This window comes from Aethalodelphis obliquidens, unplaced genomic scaffold (genome assembly GCF_003676395.1).
Source record: "Aethalodelphis obliquidens isolate GAN/ISIS:26980383/991018 unplaced genomic scaffold, ASM367639v1 scaffold26, whole genome shotgun sequence".
Lineage (NCBI taxonomy): Eukaryota > Metazoa > Chordata > Mammalia > Artiodactyla > Delphinidae > Aethalodelphis > Aethalodelphis obliquidens.
This window is the reverse complement of record NW_020837970.1, coordinates 12,601,292-12,624,395: the sequence shown is the minus strand read 5'-3', so window position 1 is coordinate 12,624,395 and position 23,104 is coordinate 12,601,292. Positions and strand designations below refer to the sequence as shown.

Sequence of the window (23,104 nt, the reverse complement as noted above, 5' to 3'; positions counted from 1 at the left end):
ACACACACACACACACACACACACACACACACACACACACACACTCCCCCTTCCCAGCCCTAGGCAACTGCTGATCTGCTTCTTTCGCTTCAGATTTGCCTGTCCTGGACATTTCATATAAATGGAATCATATAAAATGTGGCCTTTTGTGTTTGGCTTCTTTCATTTGGCATGTTTCCAATGTTTATCCACGTTATAGCATGCATCAGTTCTTCATTCCTTTATATTTCCAACAGATATTTCAGTGTATGGATATACCACATTTTATTTATCCATTTATCAGTTGACAGACATTTGGGTTGTTTCTACTTTTGGGCTACTATAAATATTGCTGCTATGAACATGCACAAGTTTTTTGTGGGCATATGTGTTTATTTCTCCAAGAGACTTTATTAGTTTTGGTTTACTTTTAAAAAGTTAATTTAGTGAAGCCAATTATTTAACATTATAAAGATGAAATACTGGTTAGCTTACTGAATCATTTACTTTTTTTTTTAATTTTTTAAAAAATTTATTTTTTTATTTTTGGCTGCGTTCGGTCTTTGTTGCTGTGCATGGGCTTTTCTCTAGTTGCAGCGGGCGGGGACTACTCTTCATTGCGGTGCGCGGGCTTCTCATTGGGTGGCTTCTCTTGTTGCAGAGCACGGGCTCTAGGCGAGCAGGCTTCAGTAGTTGTGGCACTCAGGCTCAGTAGTTGTGGCTCGTGGACTCTAGCATGCAGGCTCAGTAGTTGTGGCACACGGGCTTAGTTGCTCCGCAGCATGTGGGATCTTCCCGGAGCAGGGCCTGAACCCGTGTCCCCTGCATTAGCAGGCAGATTCTTAACCACTGCGCCACCAGGGAAGCCCAGAATCATTTACTTTGTTAATACAGTATTTTGTTACCATGTACAATGTCTAAGTTTTGATTATTAATTTGCTTTGTATATGTGTATCATCACTTAGTAGCTCTTAATTAATATTATCATTACAATAGTAAAGATAATCTAGCTATTTGTAAATCCAAATTTTGAGATGTGTATCTACCTTAAGGAAGTTGGGCCTGTAAGTCACATACGTTTTCTGATAATTACAGAGGAAGATGAGCCATGTTAAAAAAACTTGCATTAAACGATTTGCTTTCAACCAAAGCACCCCTCTTATACATTGAATTCTTTATTTGAACATTATCTACATGGCAGATCTTTTTATATAAAATGAAGCAGATGACTTTTCATTTTCCATATTTAATACAACGCAGAAGAATTGAATGATTTCAGAACCTCATAAAACTTCATTATTTTCATAGTGTGTTTCTGATGCAGTGTTTTCCCTACATAAGAGCAACAGTCATGTTTAAAATTAAATATGTAATATGAACTATAATCCTACCCTAATCATGAACTTTTAAAAATTATTTTGGATAATGAGGTGTTTGATCTCTGTTTTCTTTAATTATATATTTTTGTTTGGATTTGTAGTGGTGGCAAGTTTTCAACACTACTTCAGAATTTAGGCCCTGAAAATGCTGTGACACTACTGGTGTTTGCAGTAACAGAACATAAGATTCTTATTCATTCCTTACGGCCTTCAGTGCTTACTAGTGTGACAGAAGCATTAGTGTCTGTGAGTATTTCTTATTGGCAATCAGTTTCATTTTAAACCTAATTATTCATATAATTTAAAGCTGTTTTAATGCTTAACTAAAATTCACAGTGTAATGCAGTTCAAGTTTCTGGCCATTAACACTAGTTGTAATTATTTAATAAGCATTATACTACTTTTGGTATAAATATTTAAAAGACAGTTTTTTGTGTGTGCTGATGAATTATGCTTCAATGTCAAACAGCTAAATATTCTCTTATCTTTTATTTATCCAAGATGATTTTCCCTTTCCACTGGCCATGCCCCTATGTTCCTCTCTGCCCACTGGCTTTAGCAGATGTCTTAAGTGCACCATGTCCGTTCATAGTAGGAATTGATTCAAGATACTTTGATCTCTATGACCCTCCACCAGATGTCAGTTGTGTTGACCTAGATACCAACACAATTTCTCAGTAAGTTCGTTTTAATGATTCTACTTCCAGTAATTTACAACTTTGTAGGGTATGTATGTAAATGTATTTTTTGTGAATGATAACTAGAATTCCTTTGAGCTATGTTGTTTTTATATTTGGGGTTTTTACCATCTTTGAATCAGTTCTTACTATACTTTGATGGGATAAGTTTAGTGTATTATCTACATGGCAGCTCTTTCAATATTTGAGAAATATAATCTTACGCTTACTTAGAAATTTAAGTAAGAAATGTAAGGATTTTATAATTTTCTCTCTCTCTATTGGAATAATATTTAAGTTGTAGCTAAGCTACTGGAACTGTATATTTACAGCTTTTTTATAATTCAGTGTTTTCTCTTGTATTGTTTATTTTCAGTTTAATCATACTTAAGCTCTTCAGGGAAGAGGAAATTGATGCAATACCACGTTGCATCCACAGGATATACTTAAAATAACTGCAAGTTACCCTATTAGTAAAGCCCAAAAGCTAGTATACCTTTTACAATTTAAGTACGTATTTGTGAGATAGGTTTTTCTCCATTTTTAAATAATCATGTTTCATATTAAAGCCTTTTGATTTAATTCTGAAATCTTACATTAATTCTAGTATTGTTATATGTCAAAACCTCAACTGCCTAAACCATTAGAAAAGTTTAGCAAAAAATAATTTTCTTTCATAAGGCATGTATGCTTTCAAAAGCCTAACCAAGAAAATATGGGATGTACTTTGTGCATTAAAGCCATTTTATATATGGGATAAATAGCGTCAAAGATTCTTTACCATGAACATTTCATACTTTACCAGAAATATTTAATTCTTCAAATATTAAATTAGTATCTTTTTTTTGGCCAGTTGTTATTGTTACATGACATAATGTTTTTAAAAATTGAAATTCAGGGTGGTAAATAAGTATATACATTTTCTCTCTTTTTATACTTTTCCTCAATTTGTTAAAAGAATTTTTTTCTTATTATTTTAACTTTGTTTTGATTACTAATGAGTTAAAGAATCAAAGAAACATGACTTGTTTGCACTCATCAGTGGTCTTCCTTCTTGGTTTTATCGCCTTTCCAAACCTATGGGAAGACTAAACTAGTGAATTAATAGCTTTCTACTTTCCTTCATCCTGAATTTCTGGAGCCTCAACCTGAAATTTGAAAGAAAAATCTGAGTATGAAATTTGTGGTTTCCTTTTCCCTTCTCTGACTCATAAATACATATAATAAGGAATATATTATGAATGTCAAGAAATTTCTGAAGAAAGGGAAATTAATATCTGATATGTACTAGGCATAAAGCTGTATGCATAGCCTAAGGTATCTCATATTATTCTGTGTATTTTGTGAGGTAGTTTTTACTAACCAGTCTGACAGACAGATAAGAAAACCAAAGCTTAGATTTTTAAGTAATTTATAAAAAGGCACATAACTTAATACTGCCAGAACTGATTTTGAAACTATCATTGTCTGACTCTATAACTATTACTTCTGCCACTAATTACTGGCTTACTACTTATGCAATAGTAATCCTATAAATGGAACTCACTATGAATAAAAATGCAGAAGTCTGTCATAGATCCAAACTCAGGTACTAGATAAAATTCCTTTTTTTAAAAAAATATATTTATTTTTGGCTGCGTCGGGTCTTCGTTTGTGCGCGCAGGCATTCTCTAGTTGCAGCAAGCAGGGGCCACTCTTTGTTGTGGTGCATGGGCTTCTCATTGCGGTGGCTTCTCTTGTTGCAGAGCACGGGCTCTAGGTGCTTGGGCTCAGTAGTTGTGGCACGTGGGCTCAGTAGTTGTGGCTCATGGGCTCTAGAGTGCAGGCTCAGTAGTCGTGGCACATGGGTTTAGTTGCTCCGCGGCATGTAGGATCTTCCCGGACCAGGGTTCGAACCCTTGTCCCCTGCATTGGCAGGTGGATTCTTAACCACTGCGTCACCAGGGAAGTCCCTCGATAAAACTCTTCTCCCGAGCCAAGTTTTACAGTGATGATATCAAGGACAAGAGGAGGAAATTATGTGAGTAAATAATAGTAATTTGATGAAATTATACCAAAATACTGTTCATTCACTTATGCTACAGACATCTCTTGAGTGCCTTTTTGTTTTTTTTCTAGGCACTGGGAATAAAAAGACAAACCAGATACACTCCTTTCTCTTAAGTTGCTAATCTAGTTAGCAAGGCAGGCACACACACAGTGAATGCTAAGGCACAGTAGGAGTGCTGTGTTTTAGCAAGAAAATAATGTCAAAAGTCTTTTTACATTGTGTTCTCACTTTAATACAGGGTTCCATAGTCCTGGTCACGTTATAGATGAAATAAAATCTCATAGCAGGACATCTGCAGTTTGACCCTGCCCTATCTGTATTTTATTATCATTGTGGAAAGATAGGGTAGATTCCAAGACAGTTCTTCTTTGTCAGCTTAAGCTTTCCCATCCACTCTTTTCTTTGAAAGTAATATTTGCCCTTTTTGTTCTGTGGGAAGTTTAGGGAACATTAAAAAAAAAAGTTCAGCAATTCCATTTCACACCGGTGCTATGATGTTGTCTTTGGTGGTTAGAACATAAGTGATTTACTTTTCTTCTCCTTTTTCTCTGCATTTTTCAAGTTTCCTAAAATGAGTATTTATTGCTTTTGAAATAGAAAAAAGATTTAATAAATAGAGAGTGGAATCAACAAAGCTATAGTTAAGTCCAAAAGCTTTATCATGTTTTATCACCATGCTCTTTTCTTCTCCTACTCCATATATAGTTTAAAGATTATGGGCTTCCCTGGTGACGCAGTGGTTAAGAATCTGCCTGCCAATGCAGGGGACAAGGGTTCAAGCCCTGGTCCGGGAAGATCCTACATGCCGTGGAGCAACTAAACCCATGTGCCACGACTACTGAGCCTGCACTCTAGAGCCCGCGAGCCACAACTACTGAGCCCACGTGCCTCAACTTCTGAAGCCCGTGTGCCTAGAGCCTGTGTTCCACAACAAGAGAAGCCATCGTGGTGAGAGGCCCGCGCACAGCCACAAAGAGTGGCCCCCACTCGCCACAACTCGAGAAGGCCCACACACAGCAACAAAGACCCAACACAGCCAAAAATAAAAATAAATAAAATAAATTTTTTTTTAAAAAGGATTAACTGTGTTGTAAAGGTTGTATAAAGGAGATTATAGGAGTTCATCTAGAAACAAAGATATCACTGTCAAGCTGATGTCCTCTTTTATAGTTATAAAAGTATTTTGGAGTGTTATACTTTATTCAAATAATCTAATATTTTTAAAATTATTTTTTATTTATTTATTATTTTTGGCTGTGTTGGGTCTTCGTTGCTGCACATGGGCCTTCTCTAGTTGGAGCGAGCGGGGGCTACTCTTTGTCGCAGCGCGTGGGCTTCTCATTGCAGTGGCTTCTCTTGTTGTGGAGCACGGTTTCTATGCACGCGGGCTTCAGTAGTTGTGACTTGTGGGCTTCAGTAGTTGTGACATGCGGGCTTCAGTAGTTGTGGCACATAGGCTTAGTTGCTCTGCGGCACGTGGGATCTTACAGGACCAGGGCTCAAACCCGTGTCCCCTGCATTGGCAGGCGGATTCTTAACCACTGTGCCACCAGGGAAGCCCAAATAATCTAATACTATAGATTATTTCTTTTCTGAAAGAAACAAAGCTAAATTTTACTTATATTTTTAGGAAACTAAATATTTGGATATACCGAAGTATTTTGATAAGCTTTATGGATCATAAGTTCATTGAAAGTTTTCTACAGTGCTTTGTCTTAGAGTATATAAGAAAAAATCCCCTAATAGTAGGATTTTCCCAATATTTAGGTGTCTAAAGACTCTTAGATGAGATTAAGAGTAATGACCACCACATTAAGTTTTGTAGTGATTTGCATGATTCCAAAGCAAGTGGAATTGACTCAATATAAACATAAGTGTAAAGTTTTGAGCTATATTTAATACAGGGTTCTACTCTCATATAAATTAATTTTTAAGTATTAAACACTCCAATTTACCCCTGTAGTAATTTTCTTCTGTTAAGTAGAATATTTTGTATATTTTATTTTTGTTCAATGTGTTTTCTCTTTTCCCCTGTTTATAAATAACAGATATATACCCACCCCTGCCCCACCCCAAGTTAATCTGACAAATATATTATTGTTGTCATTTAATCTCAGAACTGGTGATAAGAAAAATGTAGCCTGGAAGGTACTTCCAAAGAAACCATGTAAAAATCTGATGAACACACTGAATAATTTGCACCAGCAGTTGGCAAAATGTAAGTGTCTAATTTATTTAAAGGAAGTAATTTAATCTGAAGAAAGGACTCCAGCAACTTTGCCTTACTTGTAAAAGGATGGCGTTTACCTAAAGGAAAGTGGTTTTACAATCTTAAAGGCAAATGAGCATTAAAGCAAAATTTTTTAGAAGCTGAATGGGAGATTTACAAAGTTTATATTTTACATCATAATAAAATTCAAAAAGAGATTAAGGTGATTATTTTCAAATACTATAGAACAATACTGGTTTCTACTTGTATATTTTCTTTATACATAGAATAGAAAGTTAGTTTTGAAAATCTAAGACAGATGGTTTAAATTACATTAGAAAATTCTGATGATTCTTGTGGGTTGAGAGCAAGGTCATGTGCTTTTCACCTTCAGTAGATCTTAATGCTGTGCTTACCTCAAGTAATTTGAAAATAGAAGCTTGCCAAAAGCATTCGGAAATTAATTAAAGTGAAAATTGATTAGAATATGGAGAATTTCAGTTCAAAGCTTACAATAAGAGTATCTTGATAGTGATCCAGAATTACCAATAAGATGAATTAAGCCTTCATTTAACTAATCCTCTTGGTATTTTATACCAACAGTCCATTCAGGGTTCATAATTTAGTACTTATTGTATAAAAAATGGTCAGTAATGGTGCAGCAATATTTGAGGTTCTGATTTATGTATTAGGTGAAATATAAACATGGGAGGTTGCCTACATCCTCGAGGGTTCAAGGATGCCTATAGAATAGTTGGAAAGAGACATGGAAAAAGACAGTGTTTTCAAAGTAAACCTTATAACAAATAGATAATTTGGAAGTGGCTCATAAGTATTGGGATATGAAAAAATGACATCAAATGGAACAAATTTTATACTATGGAACAAATAAATTATGTATGGAATTTTTTAAGCTACTTAGTTAATTACTTTCTAAAAATTCATGTGCTTCTTTTGAATAGCTGAGAAGTCCAGCAGCTTTTGTAGCAATATTTAAGTATTATTAAAATAAGTGAAATAACCCATCTAGCTGTACTGAAGGGCAGAATCTTACAGCTTAAAATTACAGGTTTAAACAATACTGATATTGTTATTCAGGATTATATATCACTTTACAGCTTCAGAGCACTTTCACATACATTCTTTTGTCTTTATAACTGTGAAGATACTAAGTTTGAGGAAGGTAGCTTGTCAGAGATCATACAGTTAATAAGGATGAAGCTAGGATTAAAACCTAGGCCTTCCATTCCAGTGCCCACATACTTTTACTTTTTTAAACAATAAGAACTCCAAAAACACCTCCCTAAGATGATTCATTGTTCCTCATATTTTAAGAAGTTTTAAAATTTTGAGGCAATCACAAACTTTGTTTCTGTGACCTTTTGAGAATAGATGTCCCCATCATCTCCAAATGGAGTGTATTTCCTACCAATAAGTACATTCTATATCACTACAGTATGCTATAACCATGAAAATCAGGAAGTTAACATTGAGCATTACTACCATCCTTATCCTCAGACCAAATTCAAGTTTTGCTAGGGTTATATATTAAGGAGTTATGTAAACAAAGGGTTGAAGTAGCTTGAGCCCTTTTGAAAACACAACACATTTATTATTTTTCTTTCAATTTTATTGAGATATAATTGACATACAGGACTGTACAAGTTTAAGGTACGCAGCATAATGACTTGAATTACATGTGCAATGGATTTATAATTGATACCATTATGAACATTAATTTTGACAGTTCTGGGGAAAACATTAACACTGTATTTCTTCACAGTGCAGCAGAGACCAAGAGACGATGGACTAATGGACTTAGCAATGAATGATTATGATTTTAATTCTGGAAAGAGGTTGCACATGATAGATTTGGAAATCCAGGAGGCATTTTTGTGTTTCATGGCCTCTATTTTAAAAGGTTATAGATCATACTTAAGACCAATAACACAAGCCCCATCTGAGACAGCCACAGATGCAGCCTCTCTTTTTGCCCTACAAGGTGAGTGACTGCATAGTACTACAGCTTTCATATTATTGAGCTTAACCTTGTGATGATTGTTTTCGGGGTTAGTAGCTCATATTTATCAAAATATACTTACCTATTTCAGGAGTATGTGAGTATCAACTCAGTTGGTAATCCATTTACATTGGACTGGTTATTTCTCAGGCACATTAGATATAATCCCATTAGCAAAATATGCAGAAGAGACTATTTGAAAAGTACAGAGCTTCTTAACCATGTACCACTGCACTCTGTTGTGTCACAGATGTGTTAAGATATTGATGTGTTTAGCTTTCAGGGCAGCTCGGTGGTGTCGGGCAAGCAGAGGAGCCCCTGGGTTGGGGGATTTGAAAGATCTGGTTTCAAGTTCCTTTCCTATTGCTATCTTTGTCAGGTTACTTCCCCTTCAGGGGTCTTAGTTTCTTTTTCTGCAAAATAGTAGGGTGTGGGGGGTATAGATGACATGGTTGATCTAGTTCCTTCTAGCTCAAAAATTCTCTGAATCTGTAAATGGTGTTATATATGCTAACATTACAAATTTATGTTGAACAGCTTTCTTAAGAAGCCGCGACCGGTCACATCAGAAATTCTATAACATGATGACCAAAACACAAATGTTTATTCGCTTCATTGAGGAATGTTCTTTTGTCAGTGATAAAGATGCAAGCCTGGCGTTTTTTGATGATTGTGTAGATAAAGTAAGTAATAGTATGTCTACAGTGCCGTAACTTATTTTGTGTGACTATTTTAAATGTTATGAGTTACAGTTTCTATTTATAAATTAACCAGTTTTTAACAAAATTTACATTAATTCCATTTCATCACTGACCCTTTATTATGAAAATTTTGGTGGCCTACTAGATGTTATAGACCACAACCTCTTAAGAGTACTTTGCAGGATTTTACCAAATTATGAGTTTTATTTTAGCAACCAGGTCTGTAACACTTCCTGTCCACTTACAGACTATGGGAGTTTTGTCCAAGCCTATGGACCTCTAACTTGATCATCCTTAATTTTCACCTCTCCTTTTGGTCTAAGGTGGATTGTCACATGCTGAGAGTAGGTGTAGAACATAACATTTCACCTGAATATTTCTACAATTTGGGAGTGCAATTGTAGCATAAATTAAGTGAATTAATTCTACTATATTAAATTCATGTGTGAAACTTTTCCTGCCCCTGTAGTCCACTATCATTAGTGGGATAGAGCAAAGTGGGTATCCATGGTGGATAGAGAGGAGCTTGGGAAACAGTGGCTCAAAGAGGCGTGTCAAAACCTGAATGGAATAAACAAATGGGACCTAATGAAACTTCAAAGCTTTTGCACAGCAAAGGAAACCATAAACAAGACCAAAAGACAACCCTCAGAATGGGAGAAAATATTTGCAAATGAAGCAACTGACAAAGGATTAATCTCCAAAATTTATAAGCAGCTCATGCAGCTCAGTAACAAAAAAACAAACAACCCAATCCAAAAATGGGCAAAAGACCTAAATAGACATTTCTCCAAAGAAGATATACAGACTGCCAACGAACACATGAAAGAATGCTCAACATCATTAATCATTAGAGAAATGCAAATCAGAACTACAATGTGATATCATCTCACACCAGTCAGAATGGCCATCATCCAAAAATCCAGAAACAATAAATGCTGAAGAGGGTGTGGAGAAAAGGGAACACTCTTGCACTGCTGGTGGGAATGTAAATTGACAGCCACTATGGAGAACAGTATGGAGATTCCTTAGAAAACTAAAAATAGAACTACCATATGACCCAGCAATCCCACTACTGGGCATATACCCTGAGAAAACCATAATTCAAAGAGAGTCATGTACCAAAATGTTCATTGCAGCTCTATTTACAATAGCCCGGAGATGGAAACAACCTAAGTGTCCATCATCGGATGAATGGATAAAGAAGATGTGGAACATATATACAATGGAATGTTACTCAGCCATAAAAAGAAACGAAATTGAGCTATTTGTAATGAGGTGGATGGACCTAGAGTCTGTCATACAGAGTGAAGTAAGTCAGAAAGAGAAAGACAAATACCGTATGCTAACACATATATATGGAATTTAAGAAAAAAAAATGTCATGAAGAACCTAGGGGTAAGACAGGAATAAAGACACAGACCTACCAGAGAATGGACTTGAGGATATGGGGAGGGGGAAGGGTAAGCTGTGACAAAGCGAGAGAGTGGCATGGACATATATACACTACCAAATGTAAAATAGATAGCTAGTGGGAAGCAGCCGCATAGCACAGGGAGATCAGCTCCGTGCTTTGTGACCACCTAGAGGGATGGGATAGGAAGGGTGGGAGGGAGACGCAAGAGGGAAGAGATGTGGGAACATATGTACATGTATAATTGATTCACTTTGTTATAAAGCAGAAACTAACACACCATTGTAAAGCAATTATACTCCAATAAAGATGTAAAAAAAAAAATACAGCAATTATGGCAAAAAAAAAAAAAAAAAACCTGAATGGGTGAAGGAGGAGCAGCCTAGCATGGGTTTTGGAGCCCATGCCTGGTGAGGAGAGCATCTATCCATGCAGGGGGTGGCCTAGCATGGGGGATCAGAGGACGAGCAGGATAAAGAGAGTGTCCATGCTGGAGGACAGACTATTTCCAGGGGTCAGAACCTAAACAGGATGCGTCCATGCAGACATGAGGACAGCACGGAGTGTCAGAGTCTAAGCAAGGCAAGGACAGTGTCCCCACTGGGTAGGCCCAGCAAATGGGGTATCATAGTTTAATGTGGATGAGGGAGATGTCAGCCTGGTGGGGCAGAGGGTTGGTCTGGAAGGAGTTGTCAAAGCCAAATTAGGGTGAAGGAGTCATATGCATGGAGGAGGAGTGGTGTTGGAGGTGGGAGATTGTTACATATGGAGGGATTGATCAAATAAATAAGTACCAAATGTGTCTTATAAAAATGATTTTCGGGCTTCCCTGGTGGCGCAGTGGTTGAGAGTCCGCCTGCCGATGCAGGGGATACGGGTTCATGCCCCGGTCCGGGAAGATCCCACATGCCACGGAGCGGCTAGGCCCGTGAGCCATGGCCACTGAGCCTGCGCGTCCAGAGCCTGTGCTCCGCAATGGGAGAGGCCACAACAGTGAGAGGCCCGCATACCGCAAAAAAAAAAAAAAAGATTTTCATCATGCAAGATGTAGAAGGAAAAACACTGCATTGGGAATCTGGAGAACTTTGATCTCAGCGTTCCTACTTGTGACTTTAGTCAAGTCATTTAGTCTTTCTGTGTTGTTTTCTTATGTACGTTTTAAAAGTATTGTGAGGGAAGATCATTATAATTGCATATTTCACAGTGTTCAGAGTAGTGTTGTGTGAACTATAAAGTAGGAAAATTTATGATGATTCTTATATTTTTCTGGTTTTTATTCCAGTTTGTAGATTAGTAGTTAATTTGGTTTTATTACTGCATGACGTAGAAATGTTCAACTTTTGAATGACTTACACATATGAAGAAAAGGAACAAGTTCAGAGCCTTGTGGAGGAATTTACACTTTCCTTCAAATTGGAACACCTGAGGGATGATTGATGTGGAGAAATACTGTTTCTGGTGCTGATAGAGAGTTAATAAGCTAAGATGCCCAGAAATATCCACCCTAGTCCTTGAAATGCTTTAGAATAGGGAAAAGATGGATATATGTCAGTATTTGCTTAGAACTCATAATTCATTTTCCCACAGAAACACTGATATGTGGTGATTAGTTGTAGTTCAGATGGTGCATGGCTACAGTGTTGTGCTACAAATATGTATTAAATTTCTTTTTGGTGGATTGATATTCTAACCACCTTTTAGGACATTTTTTAAAGTCCAAATTTATTGTAGTATAATATACAAACAATAAATGCACCTTTGAAGTGTGTAGTTTGATAAGTTTGGGCAAATATAGATTTCCATGTAACCATGACTCCGAAACAAAGAACATTTCTATCACCCCAGAAAGGATATTGTTTGTTTGTTTGTTTGTTTGTTTTTGCAGTACGTGGGCCTCTCACTGTTGTGGCCTCTCCCGTTGCAGAGCACAGGCTCCGGACGCGCAGGCTCAGCAGCCATGGCTCACGGGCCCAGTCGTTCTGCGGCATGTGGGATCTTCCCGGACCGGGGCACAAACCCGTGTCCCTTGCATCGGTAGGCGGACTCTCAACCACTCCGCCACCAGGGAAGCCCAGGATATTGTTTTGAGGGGAAATTCATTTTCTGTATTTTGAATAACCTATTTGTAGACAGACTTCTTTTTTTTTTTTTTTTTTTTTTTTTGCGGTACGCGGGCCTCCGCTCCGTGGCATGTGGGATCCTCCTGGACCGGGGCTTGAACCCATGTCCCCTGCATCAGCAGGCGGACTCTCAACCACTGCGCCACCAGGGAAGCCCTAATTTTTATTTTTTTAAAAATATTTATTGGACTTCCCTGGTGGTGCAGTGGTTAGGAATCTGCCTGCCAATGCAGGGTACACGGGTTCCCACATGCCACGGAGCAACTAATCCCGTGCGCCACAACTACTGAGCCTGCACTCTAGTGCCCGGGAACAACTACTGAGCCCACGAGCCGCAGGATACACGGGTTCCCACATGCCACGGAGCAACTAATCCCGTGCGCCACAACTACTGAGCCTGCGCTCTAGGGCCCGGGAACCACAACTACTGAGCCCACAAGCCACAGCTACTGAAGCCCGCACGCCTAGAACCTGTGCTCTGCAACAAGAGAAGCCACCGCAATGAGAAGCCCACGCACTGCAACGAAGAATAGCTCCTGCTTGACACAACTAGAGAAAGCCCGCGTGCAGCAACAGAGACCCAACGCAGCCAAAAATAAATAAATAAATAATTAAAAATTTTTAAATTTATTTACTTATTTATTTATCTGTCTGCACCGGGTCTTAGTTGCAGCACATGGGATCTTCATTGCCACGTGCAGGAGCTTCGTTGCGGCATGCGGGATCTAGTTTCCTGAACAGGGATTGAACCTGGGCCCCCTGCATTGGGAGCACAAAGTCTTAACCGCTGGACCACCAGGGAAGTACCTATAGACAGACTTTTAGAACTCTGCCTTTTTGTAAGTTGAGTTCTGCCTGCATAAAGCTTTGAAATCCTGTTTATTTTGAGAATTAATATTATAGCTCCTTGATAGTTTTGTCTTCATTGCAGCATTGTACTAAGAACATGGTTTTCAGTATTTTAATCAAATTTTTAAGTTTGCCTTATTTGGTGCTTATAAAGTTAAATATTAATAGAATAAATAAATAGAAAGGTGTGCTTTAAATAGAAAAGGTGTACAATGAATAAAAGAGTATGCTTTAAAGAATAATTTCTCTAAATCCCTTTTTACAGGAATAATTGTGTTGGTTTTTGTAAATAAAAATGATGTTTCTGACCAGCATGTACCTTGAAGGTTTTTCCTCTGTCGTGCTGGGCTTCCACTGGTCATCTGTATATACTCACTGAGCTGCGGTTGTGAACAGTGGCATGTATTTGGGTAACAGTTGTTCCTTGTGCCAAGTCAACTGAATCATAAGGGACCAAATTAGTGACAGGGTTTTGCTAATAGCATGCTTTAGCCAATAGATTTATTAATCCATATAGGAATACTGAATTAGTTGGAAAAATCCAGTTAACAGTGCAGAAGAGAGAAATCTTGTATTGTTCCGTTTTACTTTTTGCTCATTTTATGTGTCTTGTTTTCACAAGTTTGTGTTTCAGCTAAGAACTCATATAATAGTATCACATGGTTTAAAAAACACTCATTAGGGCTTCCCTGGTGGCACAGTGGTTGAGAGTCCGGCTGCCGATGCAGGGGACATGGGTTTGTGCCCCAGTCCGGGAAGATCCCACATGCCGCGGAGCGGCTGGGCCCGTGAGCCGTGGTCACTGAGCCTGCGCGTCGGGAGCCTGTGCTCCGCAACGGGAGAGGCCACAACAGTGAGAGGCCCGCGTACCGAAAAAAAAAAAAAAAACTCATTAATATTGTAAGACATACATGACATAATTTTGCAAGGTACTTAGGGTATCATGTTCTAAGGAGGATATTTTATTACTGATAATTACTATATTGTCTAGGATTTTCTGAAAATAGGTCACCTGTTATTTAGTTGATAAGAGTCAAAATGCGAGGCGTGACTGGAGTGATTGCTTAAAGAAAATAAATTCTGAGAAGTTTCAAAAAAGAAACAATCCAATTAAATGTGTAATTATTATTTCTAGGCAGATTGTTTTCCTAAAATGCTATTTACCCATTCAAAGTCTAGAGTCAACAAAATATCACTTATATATAATGGATTAATGTTATACTTAAAGATTTTGATGATTCCTAAGAAAATTAAAACTGAAAATAAACTCACTAAAACATAGTTACTTGTATTTGCTTTATTACAATTCAAGGAACTGTTTTATTAGAGAAAATAACAAAATGTAACAAAATCCAAAATTTATCTTTTTTTAATTAAAATTGATCTTATTTTATTTGTGATGTCATAAAATATATCTTAATAACCTTCATATATAGTGAGAGTAGAGGTTAATTGTATTCCTAGTATTATTAAGCAGAACTCTCTGAAATAATAAATAATTACACAGTGCTGTTACTACTTTTCATATTTTAATACAGTTTAAGTGCATTCAGCACAGCAAGTCAGTGCTTACTTTTAATCTGTAAACGGTTTTTGAATATCAGTAATACTTTAAAAATAGACATTCATGTGGGGTTATTCCTTAGTTGAGTGACCTTAAGCTTAATTTTTTAAGTGAACAGATCCCCTTACCTCTGGCAGTTTAGCTATGAAAATTAAATAATATTAGATGTGCATTAAGTGCTTAAGATTGAGCAGAATCCATGACTAAGATTGAACAGAAAGTAGATACATTCCTCTTTTGATCTTAGCCTATCCAAACAGAAAACATTTGACCAACTTTTAAAAAGCTGGAGTGAGTAATCCTGAATAGGAGTAAGAAAAACAATGTATGAAAATTATTTGAGTTTCATTTATGACTAATTTAAGAACCATGTGTTCTTGTTCTTCATATGATTGTATTTTAAATCCTTACAATCTGTTCCTATAGGATGCAGCTTAACTAAAAGCAGTTTTGTGCAACAAATAGCCTGGTAAGGTTTTTCTTGGTTTCCCAAGCATTCCTCTGCAGTGTTTTCTGAGCATTTTAATGTCTTGTGAAAAAATATGAAGAGAATATAAAAATTATTTTAATTTTATCCTGCCATGGGTGTTGGATTTCTTTTTTCTCCCAGTAGAGACAGATGTCACTGTGCTTTCCAAAAGACAGAAATGCCCAACTGAGAAATGGAGGATTTATTACATGGCTGTTTTTGTAATGTTGAAATGAGATTTTATTGGTAGACAAGATAGGGGAAATATCTTTTACCAAGGTACTGAATTTACAGAGCACAATTTTAATATTTTAGTAGACTTTACAATACTTAGAATTAGAGTAGTTGTCCATGTCCACAGATTTTTTTCTATGCAAGCAAAGACACAGGTCTGACAGGGAGAAGCTGATAAATAAATAAAAATTTAAAAGCACCTGGTGCTCACAGACAAGTAGTTCTCCTATAATGTTACATTATGGAGACCGGAGTAGTTTCCAGCTTCCTTTCCAATGACCTTGGGTATTTGTTGGACCAGAATAACCTTTTTATTCTAGTCCATCTCTTCTACTTCATTATCATTGCTGCCCTTATAATTTCATTTACCCCATTTCATCTGCATAAAAATGTTTGTATAGAGAGCTTCTCATTTGCTTTTGGGTTGTCCATGGATACCATATCCTACTAGGGATACGAGTGATTTTGAGTTATCATTGACATGTTCCTAATGTTGTTTTGTAAAGTAACAGGAAGTATGGAAAATAAAAGGGAGGAAAAACTCCATAAGCCCAGTACCCTAATATCCACTTTACATTTACTTTCAATGTTTTTACATAATTATAGTATACTTCCTAATTTTTTACATAACCAGATCTTATAAACATTTTTATATGCTGCCAAATCTCTAAAAAGTAAAACATAGCCTAGTTTAAAAAGTCAAATGATTTTACAAGGCTTAGGTCACATTTTTTCCCACCCCTAGTTTCTTTTTTTTTTTTAAATTTTTATTGGTGTGTAGTTGATTTACAATGTTGTGTTAGTTTCAGGTGTGCAGTAAAGTGAATCAGTTATACATATATCCACTCTTTTTTTTGTTTTTTTAAGATTCTTTCCCATATAGGCCATTACAGAGTATTGAGTGGAGTTCCCTGTGCTATACAGCAGGTTCCTGTTAGTTATCTGTTTTATATATAGTAGTGTGTATATGTCAGTTGCAATCTCCCAATTTATCCCTCCCCCCCCTTATCCCATGGTAACCATAAGTTTTTTTCTATATCCGTGCCTCTACTTACGTTTTGTAAATAAATTCATTTGTACCCTTTTTTATGATTCCACATATAAGCGATATCATAGGATATTTGTCTTCCTCAGTCTGACTTACTTCACTCAGAATGACAATCTCTAGGTCCATCCATGTTGCTGCAAATGGAATTATTTTGTTCTTTTTTATGCCTGAGTGATACTCCATTGTATCTATGTACCACATCTTCTTTATCCATTCCTCTGTTGATGGACATTTAGGTTGCTTCCATGTCCTGGCTATTGTAAATAGTGCTGCAGTGAACATTGGAGTGTATGTATCTTTTTGAATTATGGTTTTCTCCAGGTATATGCCCAGGAGTGGGATTGCTGGGTCATATGGTAGTTCTGTTTCCCACCCCTAGTTTCTGTTCCCAAAGGTAAGCAGCTTCTCTTTCAGCCATTTCATCAGTCATTTTCCTTAAGATTTCCAAATAATGCGTTGTTATTGCTGCTTATTGTTTTATATATTATCTATTAATGTCATATTTACCACCGTCACCAAAATTCTCCCAATGTAGCTGTTCAGATGGTTGTTCAATGTTAATATTTTTATTACTGTATATAATCACAGGTAGGCCATATATATATTGTAGTTAAATTTCCTTTTATGTATGGACTTTTGTTTTCCCTGAAGTTAATAATTGCTATATTTCTTGTTTTGTGTGTACTATTAATTCATCTCCAAACTCTTCTATGAAGGTATAAAATCTAAAATCTCTCAATTTTTCTAATATTAAGTAATCTATCCGTTTGTTTTTTGTTTGTTTGTTTGTTTTTAAGTTCTTGCTGGAGCTTTCCATCTTTGTGTTCCAGTCTGAACTGACTGCTTTCTAGTCTGTCATTCTGGGATCTTCCTTCACCATCATCTTGAAATTATACTGACCTCTCCGGATTTGTATCCCCTGCTTTCTGGCTTCAATAACTTCTTTCTTGGTTTATTTCCTTGTTATGGTGAATCACAGCTTTCAGTAGTTTAGTGAGAAAGAGTACATGGGAGATACATTTTTTGATGCCCTGCCTGTTTGCAAATTTCATTATTCTGCCTTAATACTTGAATGCTAATTTGGTCGGATGTAAAATCAAGTCTTCACTGCATTGTCTTCTGGCTTGTCATTGTTGAGAATAACATCTAGTCTAACAGTATCTTGATTTCTAATCTTCTGTGCCTAATCTCTTTTTCTGTCTGGAAGCATTTAAGATCCCTGATATTCTGAAATCACAAGGATATGCCTGGTGTCAGCCTTCTTTTCTTACCTGAGTTGGACACTTGTAGGCCCTTTTAATCTATGGTCTCATGGCCTTCAAATTGTGGGGAATTTTCTTTAATTTTTTTCTTTCTTTTTCTTTCCTCCACTTTCTCTGTTCTCTTGTTCTGAAATACATATTTGTATACTGGCCCTCCTGGCCTGATCTGCTTAATTTTCTTTTTTTCTTTTTTTTTTCCCCATTCCATTTTCTGCCTCTCTGTCATTCATCTCCACTTTCTGGGAGATTTTTCAATTTTATCTTTCAACAATTATAGTATACTTTTTACCTCTGCTATCATTTTTGTAATTTCCATAGCTCCTTTTCATTCTCTGAATGTTCCTTTCTTCTTCTTTTTTTTCTTTGTAAATATTTATTTTTATTTTATTTATTTATTTGGTTGCACCAGGTCTTAGTTGTGGCAGGTGGGCTCCTTAGTTGTGGCAGGCGGGCTCCTTATTTGTGGCAGTCAGGCTCCTTAGTTGTGGCGTGCATGTGGGATATAGTTCCCTGACAAGGGATTGAACCCAGGCCCCCTGCATTGGGAGCACAGAGTCTTAACCACTTAACCAGGGGAAGTCCCTGAATGCTCCTTTCTTATAGCATCTTCTTGTTTCATGGGTGTAGGCTTATTCATTTCAGTTATTTTGAAGGTTTTTTTCCCCCTTGCATTGTCTCTGCTTCTTCTAAATACCTTTTAATATTTGTTTACTTTATTCTTTTTCAAGTTATTGGTTTTTTGTGTGATCTTTGGTTGGTATTCATTGTCAAGTGTGAGGCACAGAGAACTCATTAGAGCTCTTTCTGGGAGGGTGGGGCTTGGAGCTTCCTTAGGTATGAGACTGATGATCATAAAGGAACTCAACTATTTCATTAGAGTCCCTATTTGATCAGTGCCTGTAGTTCTTTTCTTTTAGGCTACGTAGTTTCCCCAGGAGGTATCTCCAGTCTCAAGCCTGGAGTGCATAAGCCTGACTGCAAGTATTCTCAGAGCTGAGTGGGGAAGGTAACTAAGATTTTCCACTTGTTGTAACATGTAGGCTTTTACTCACTTCACCTGTTTTTATTAACCTTCTTCATCTTCCTCAGCTCTGCCCGGTGTCCTCAAGTCTAAAGTCCCTCTGGTTCTTCACTCAGAAAGACCCAACCTAGTCTTATGCCATGTTGGGGAGAGGTAGTGGCCTAACTATACTGGGTTGGGCAAGGGATCTAGGAGTTCTTAAATGCAGGATTTAACTAATTCTCCCAATTCAACCCCACTTGCCCTCCCATCTTCAGGGGCATCATGGTTTTCATTCCTGACCTTTCTGGTGCTCCGTAGAGCAAAATGGCTGACTATTTGGGTGCTCTCCTCTATCCCCTCACCAGTGCCAGATATGTGGCTTTCAGCTTTGACAGGTCTCATCAATCTACTTTGCAGCTTCTGAAATGTTTTGAACTCAGCTCTGCTGTTGTCTTCTCTCCAGTTCATTTTGTCGTTGTTGTTGTTTTTTAATCTCCTTACTCTCATTTTGGTGAGATTTTAGGAAGGATTGAAGGTAAATTGTTGTATTTAATTTGTCTTGTTCAACCAGGAGTCTGCATAACCTTCACTCTTCATTTTGAATGATTGTATATTTCATCTGTGTATCATCCTTTATTCATTTACCTATTTTTTGACATGCAGATGACTTCCAATTTATTGCTGTTGCAGTCCTGCAAAAGAAACATCTTTCATACTGATAGCTTTTTTTTATGTTAGGTTATTTTCTTAGAACTTATTCTAAGAAAGAATAAGGTTTAAACACATCTTGCTTTCTAAAAAAGACTGTACCAGTTTGGAGTACCAGCAGGGTTTGTGATTATCCAACTTACTATATTTGTTGTATCATTGCTAGTTTTACCATATAAAAAGTCTTTTTGACAGGCTAAAAAGAAAGGCACCTTCTTTTATACTGATTAACTTTCAGATATCCTTCAACAGAATTGAAATAAGTGCTTATTCTAAAAGCAATATAGTCTGCCTTGTTTAAATTTTTATTCTGAGCATTTATTACTTTTGTAATTTTTAAAAAGAAAATAAAAATAATATTCATTATTTTTAATTGGAAAGCAAATAACAATATAAAGAAAATTAATTGCCAGTAATACCATCACCCATAGGTAACATTTTGATAACAGATGTGTATGTGCATCTGTGTGTATGAGAGACAGTGTGCACACTCAGAAATATATCTATATAACAGATATAGGCACACTCTTAAAAAAATTAGAATCACACTGTGTGTGTGTGTGTATACACACACACACATTTATATTATTTAGTAGTCTGATTTTTTCATTTATCATTATTTTGTGAACATTTTCTCCTGCCATTAATTATAATTCTGAAACACGCCTTAATTGTTGTCTAAAATGTCTGGATACACCATTAAAAACATTCTTTAATACTAGAGATTACAGCATGTAATGCTGTGAAATTATAAACAACAATTTATATAAGAAGATTCTGAATGTATCAACTCTTCTTAAAAGTTAGAAAAACTTTAAAGCTATTCCTGTCCTTTTTTGGTATACTCTGCCCTAAATCCTTATCTTAAGATTTAACTTGTTAATAATTCTTGTTTTCCCATTTATTCCTGGCTGGTATGTGACATTAATTCTGTCTAACCTGGAAAAGTTCTGTGGGTTATATTTTGTCATCTGTCATTTTGTGTTTGACATCTGGTTTAAATTAATGTCAATGTCGTGCTCTTTAGTTTATGAGTGCCTTTTGGGAAGTTTAGATTCTATGAAGTTTTTATTTTTTATGACTATTACCTTACCATAGAGTATCTAGGGGAAATAGTACTACTAAAATGCTTTAAATATTGATGTGACTAGAATTTAATTCAAATGTGCTTCTACATATGCTGGAAGAACTTAGGGAAATTCGTTATATTTAGTAGAAATCAAAGACAGAACCCAGTATTCTCAACACACACACACGTACGTTTTAATAGTATTATATGTTAATATAATAATATTTTTAAATAGTATTTCTTGAATAAATTTTCATTATTCAAAATGCAAAAATAACATTAAAAGGTATATATTGGGAAATCTGGTCCTGTCCCATTCTTGTCCACTCCCTTCATCTCCTCTTAGCCAAATAGATAATTACTTTTTTTTTTTTTCTCCTATTTTTGACTGCGCTGCTGCATGGCATGCAGGATTTTAGTTCCCAACCAGGGATTGAACCTGCACCTCCTGCAGTGGAAGCGCAGCGTCGTAACCACTGGACGCCAGGGAAGTCCCTCTTTTTTTTTTTTTTTTTAAGTATTCTTTATGTGACTACAAGCAAAAAATGAATATGTGTTCTTATTTTTCCCTCTTTCTTTTTTTTAATTAAAAAAAATTTTTCCCTCTTTCTTACTTAAAAGATAGTATACAATGTCCTGAATCTTATTATTTTCACTTAATTATCCTGGAGAGCTTTATATAGTGCTACGTAGAGGACTTGCTCATTCTTTTTTTTTTAAAAAATAGTTCCTTAGTATCCAGTTGTGTAAATGTTTTATTTAACCATTCCCCTATAGTCAAACACTTGTCTGGCGAATGTATTTTTTTAATGTATGTTTTTTAAACTCCTTCAGGTGGATATGGACAAGAGTGGTGAAGTGCGACTTATAGAACTGGATGAATCTTTCAAAAGTGAACATACTGTTTTTGTAACACCACCTGAGATTCCCCATCTACCCAATGGTGAAGAACCCCCTTTACAGTACAGGTATTCAAGAGGCAGAATGTTTGAGATTGAAAGAGAGAAGCAATCCATCATCTGTGACGTAGCTTTCTAAGGACTGTGGTATTTTCAAAAATCCAAACTTTACAGATCCCTAATTTTTAGGTGGTAAGCAAGCTTATCCCACATCCATTACTAAGTTTTGAGGTATAAAAAGAAAAAATATATAATTTTGCATTCTATAGACTTAAGAAGCTCTCTATATCTGCATAAGTATATATTCTCATAAATGTTGATTAAGAAGTTAGGGCCCACCCCACCAAAATGCAGCACTTTTATTACAGAATTTTTATTTTTGTTTCTCCCTAAGGCTGGTTTCCTCACTTTCATCCCCTCCCCCAACACAGGCTGGTTAATGTAACCTTGGTTTACAAAAGGATTATCAACTATACTTCAATTTTTTAAAAAAGGATTAAATCTAATTTAGAGTCGATATCTGTGGCCTTGATTTGGATGATGTGATTTTTTTAGGCTTTTAATTTTTCCATGAGTTTTATAAAGTCAAGGAAATTCAGAACTATTGGGATTGGTCATTGTTAATTTAGGAAATTGGCTCAGGTACTGTGCTAAGTGCTTGGTATAGACTTGAATGATCCACTGGTCTCGTTTTCAAGTCTAGTGGGAAAGAGAAAAACTCTGGGCACAGTGATAGGGTTATGATAGAGGTAGATTTATTATACATCTATATATCTAGATATGTATTTATATACACACACACATATATATAACATTTGTTATAACTAGAGGTAGTTTCTAGTATACCATTAAAATGGCATTTCTTTTTAGATTTTTTAAATTCTCCAATAATAATTTCTTATTTAAAGATTCTAAAACCATTTCACATCTATTATTCATTAAGTCACAGTTTGTTATTTTCATTGAAAAGGGATTTTTCAGGACATCCTTATTTATAACTTGGATTGAATTCTTCTTTTTACAGATGAAAAAGTAGTGTAACAGATGTTTGTGAATGTTGATTACTTCATAAGCCACCTGATTCCTACCCTTAATTTTTATATATTGCTCATGTCAATTTTTAGAAGTCTGCCTTTTCTCAAAGACATTTAAAATATTTCTCATAATTTCTCTTTCTTCTTTTTCTTTCTAAACAAGATCTCATTTCTTTTATCTCTTTCGTACATTATACACTTCTAAGACTTCTTTTGGTATATTTCACTAATACAGTTTGTTTTTCTTTTTGTGGTTTGGTTTTAACTTTTTAATTTAAAATTTACCTTTAGATTTAGTCCTTTAATAAGAAAATTACTTAGCTTAAAAAGTTCCCATTTTTTAAAGAATCTAAGTCATTTTTTTTTCCTTGAGACTACTAATATAATTTTGGTGTAATCATACCCATCATTGGAAA

At 36.0% G+C, this 23,104-nt stretch overlaps 1 protein-coding gene across 7 annotated transcripts in view; it reads left to right on the top strand.

Moving 5' to 3' along the window:
- DENND4A (DENN domain containing 4A) overlaps positions 1–23,104 on the top strand; it is a 136,657-nt gene that overhangs the window by 70,121 nt on the left and 43,432 nt on the right. For all 7 annotated transcript variants that reach the window (XM_027123360.1, XM_027123359.1, XM_027123365.1 and 4 more), the window contains 6 exons: positions 1,460–1,604; positions 1,860–2,035; positions 6,203–6,303; positions 8,078–8,296; positions 8,852–8,997; positions 21,590–21,723. In XM_027123360.1, the coding sequence (XP_026979161.1) occupies positions 1,460–1,604; positions 1,860–2,035; positions 6,203–6,303; positions 8,078–8,296; positions 8,852–8,997; positions 21,590–21,723 (921 nt within the window). The remainder of the gene's footprint in view (positions 1–1,459; positions 1,605–1,859; positions 2,036–6,202; positions 6,304–8,077; positions 8,297–8,851; positions 8,998–21,589; positions 21,724–23,104) is intronic.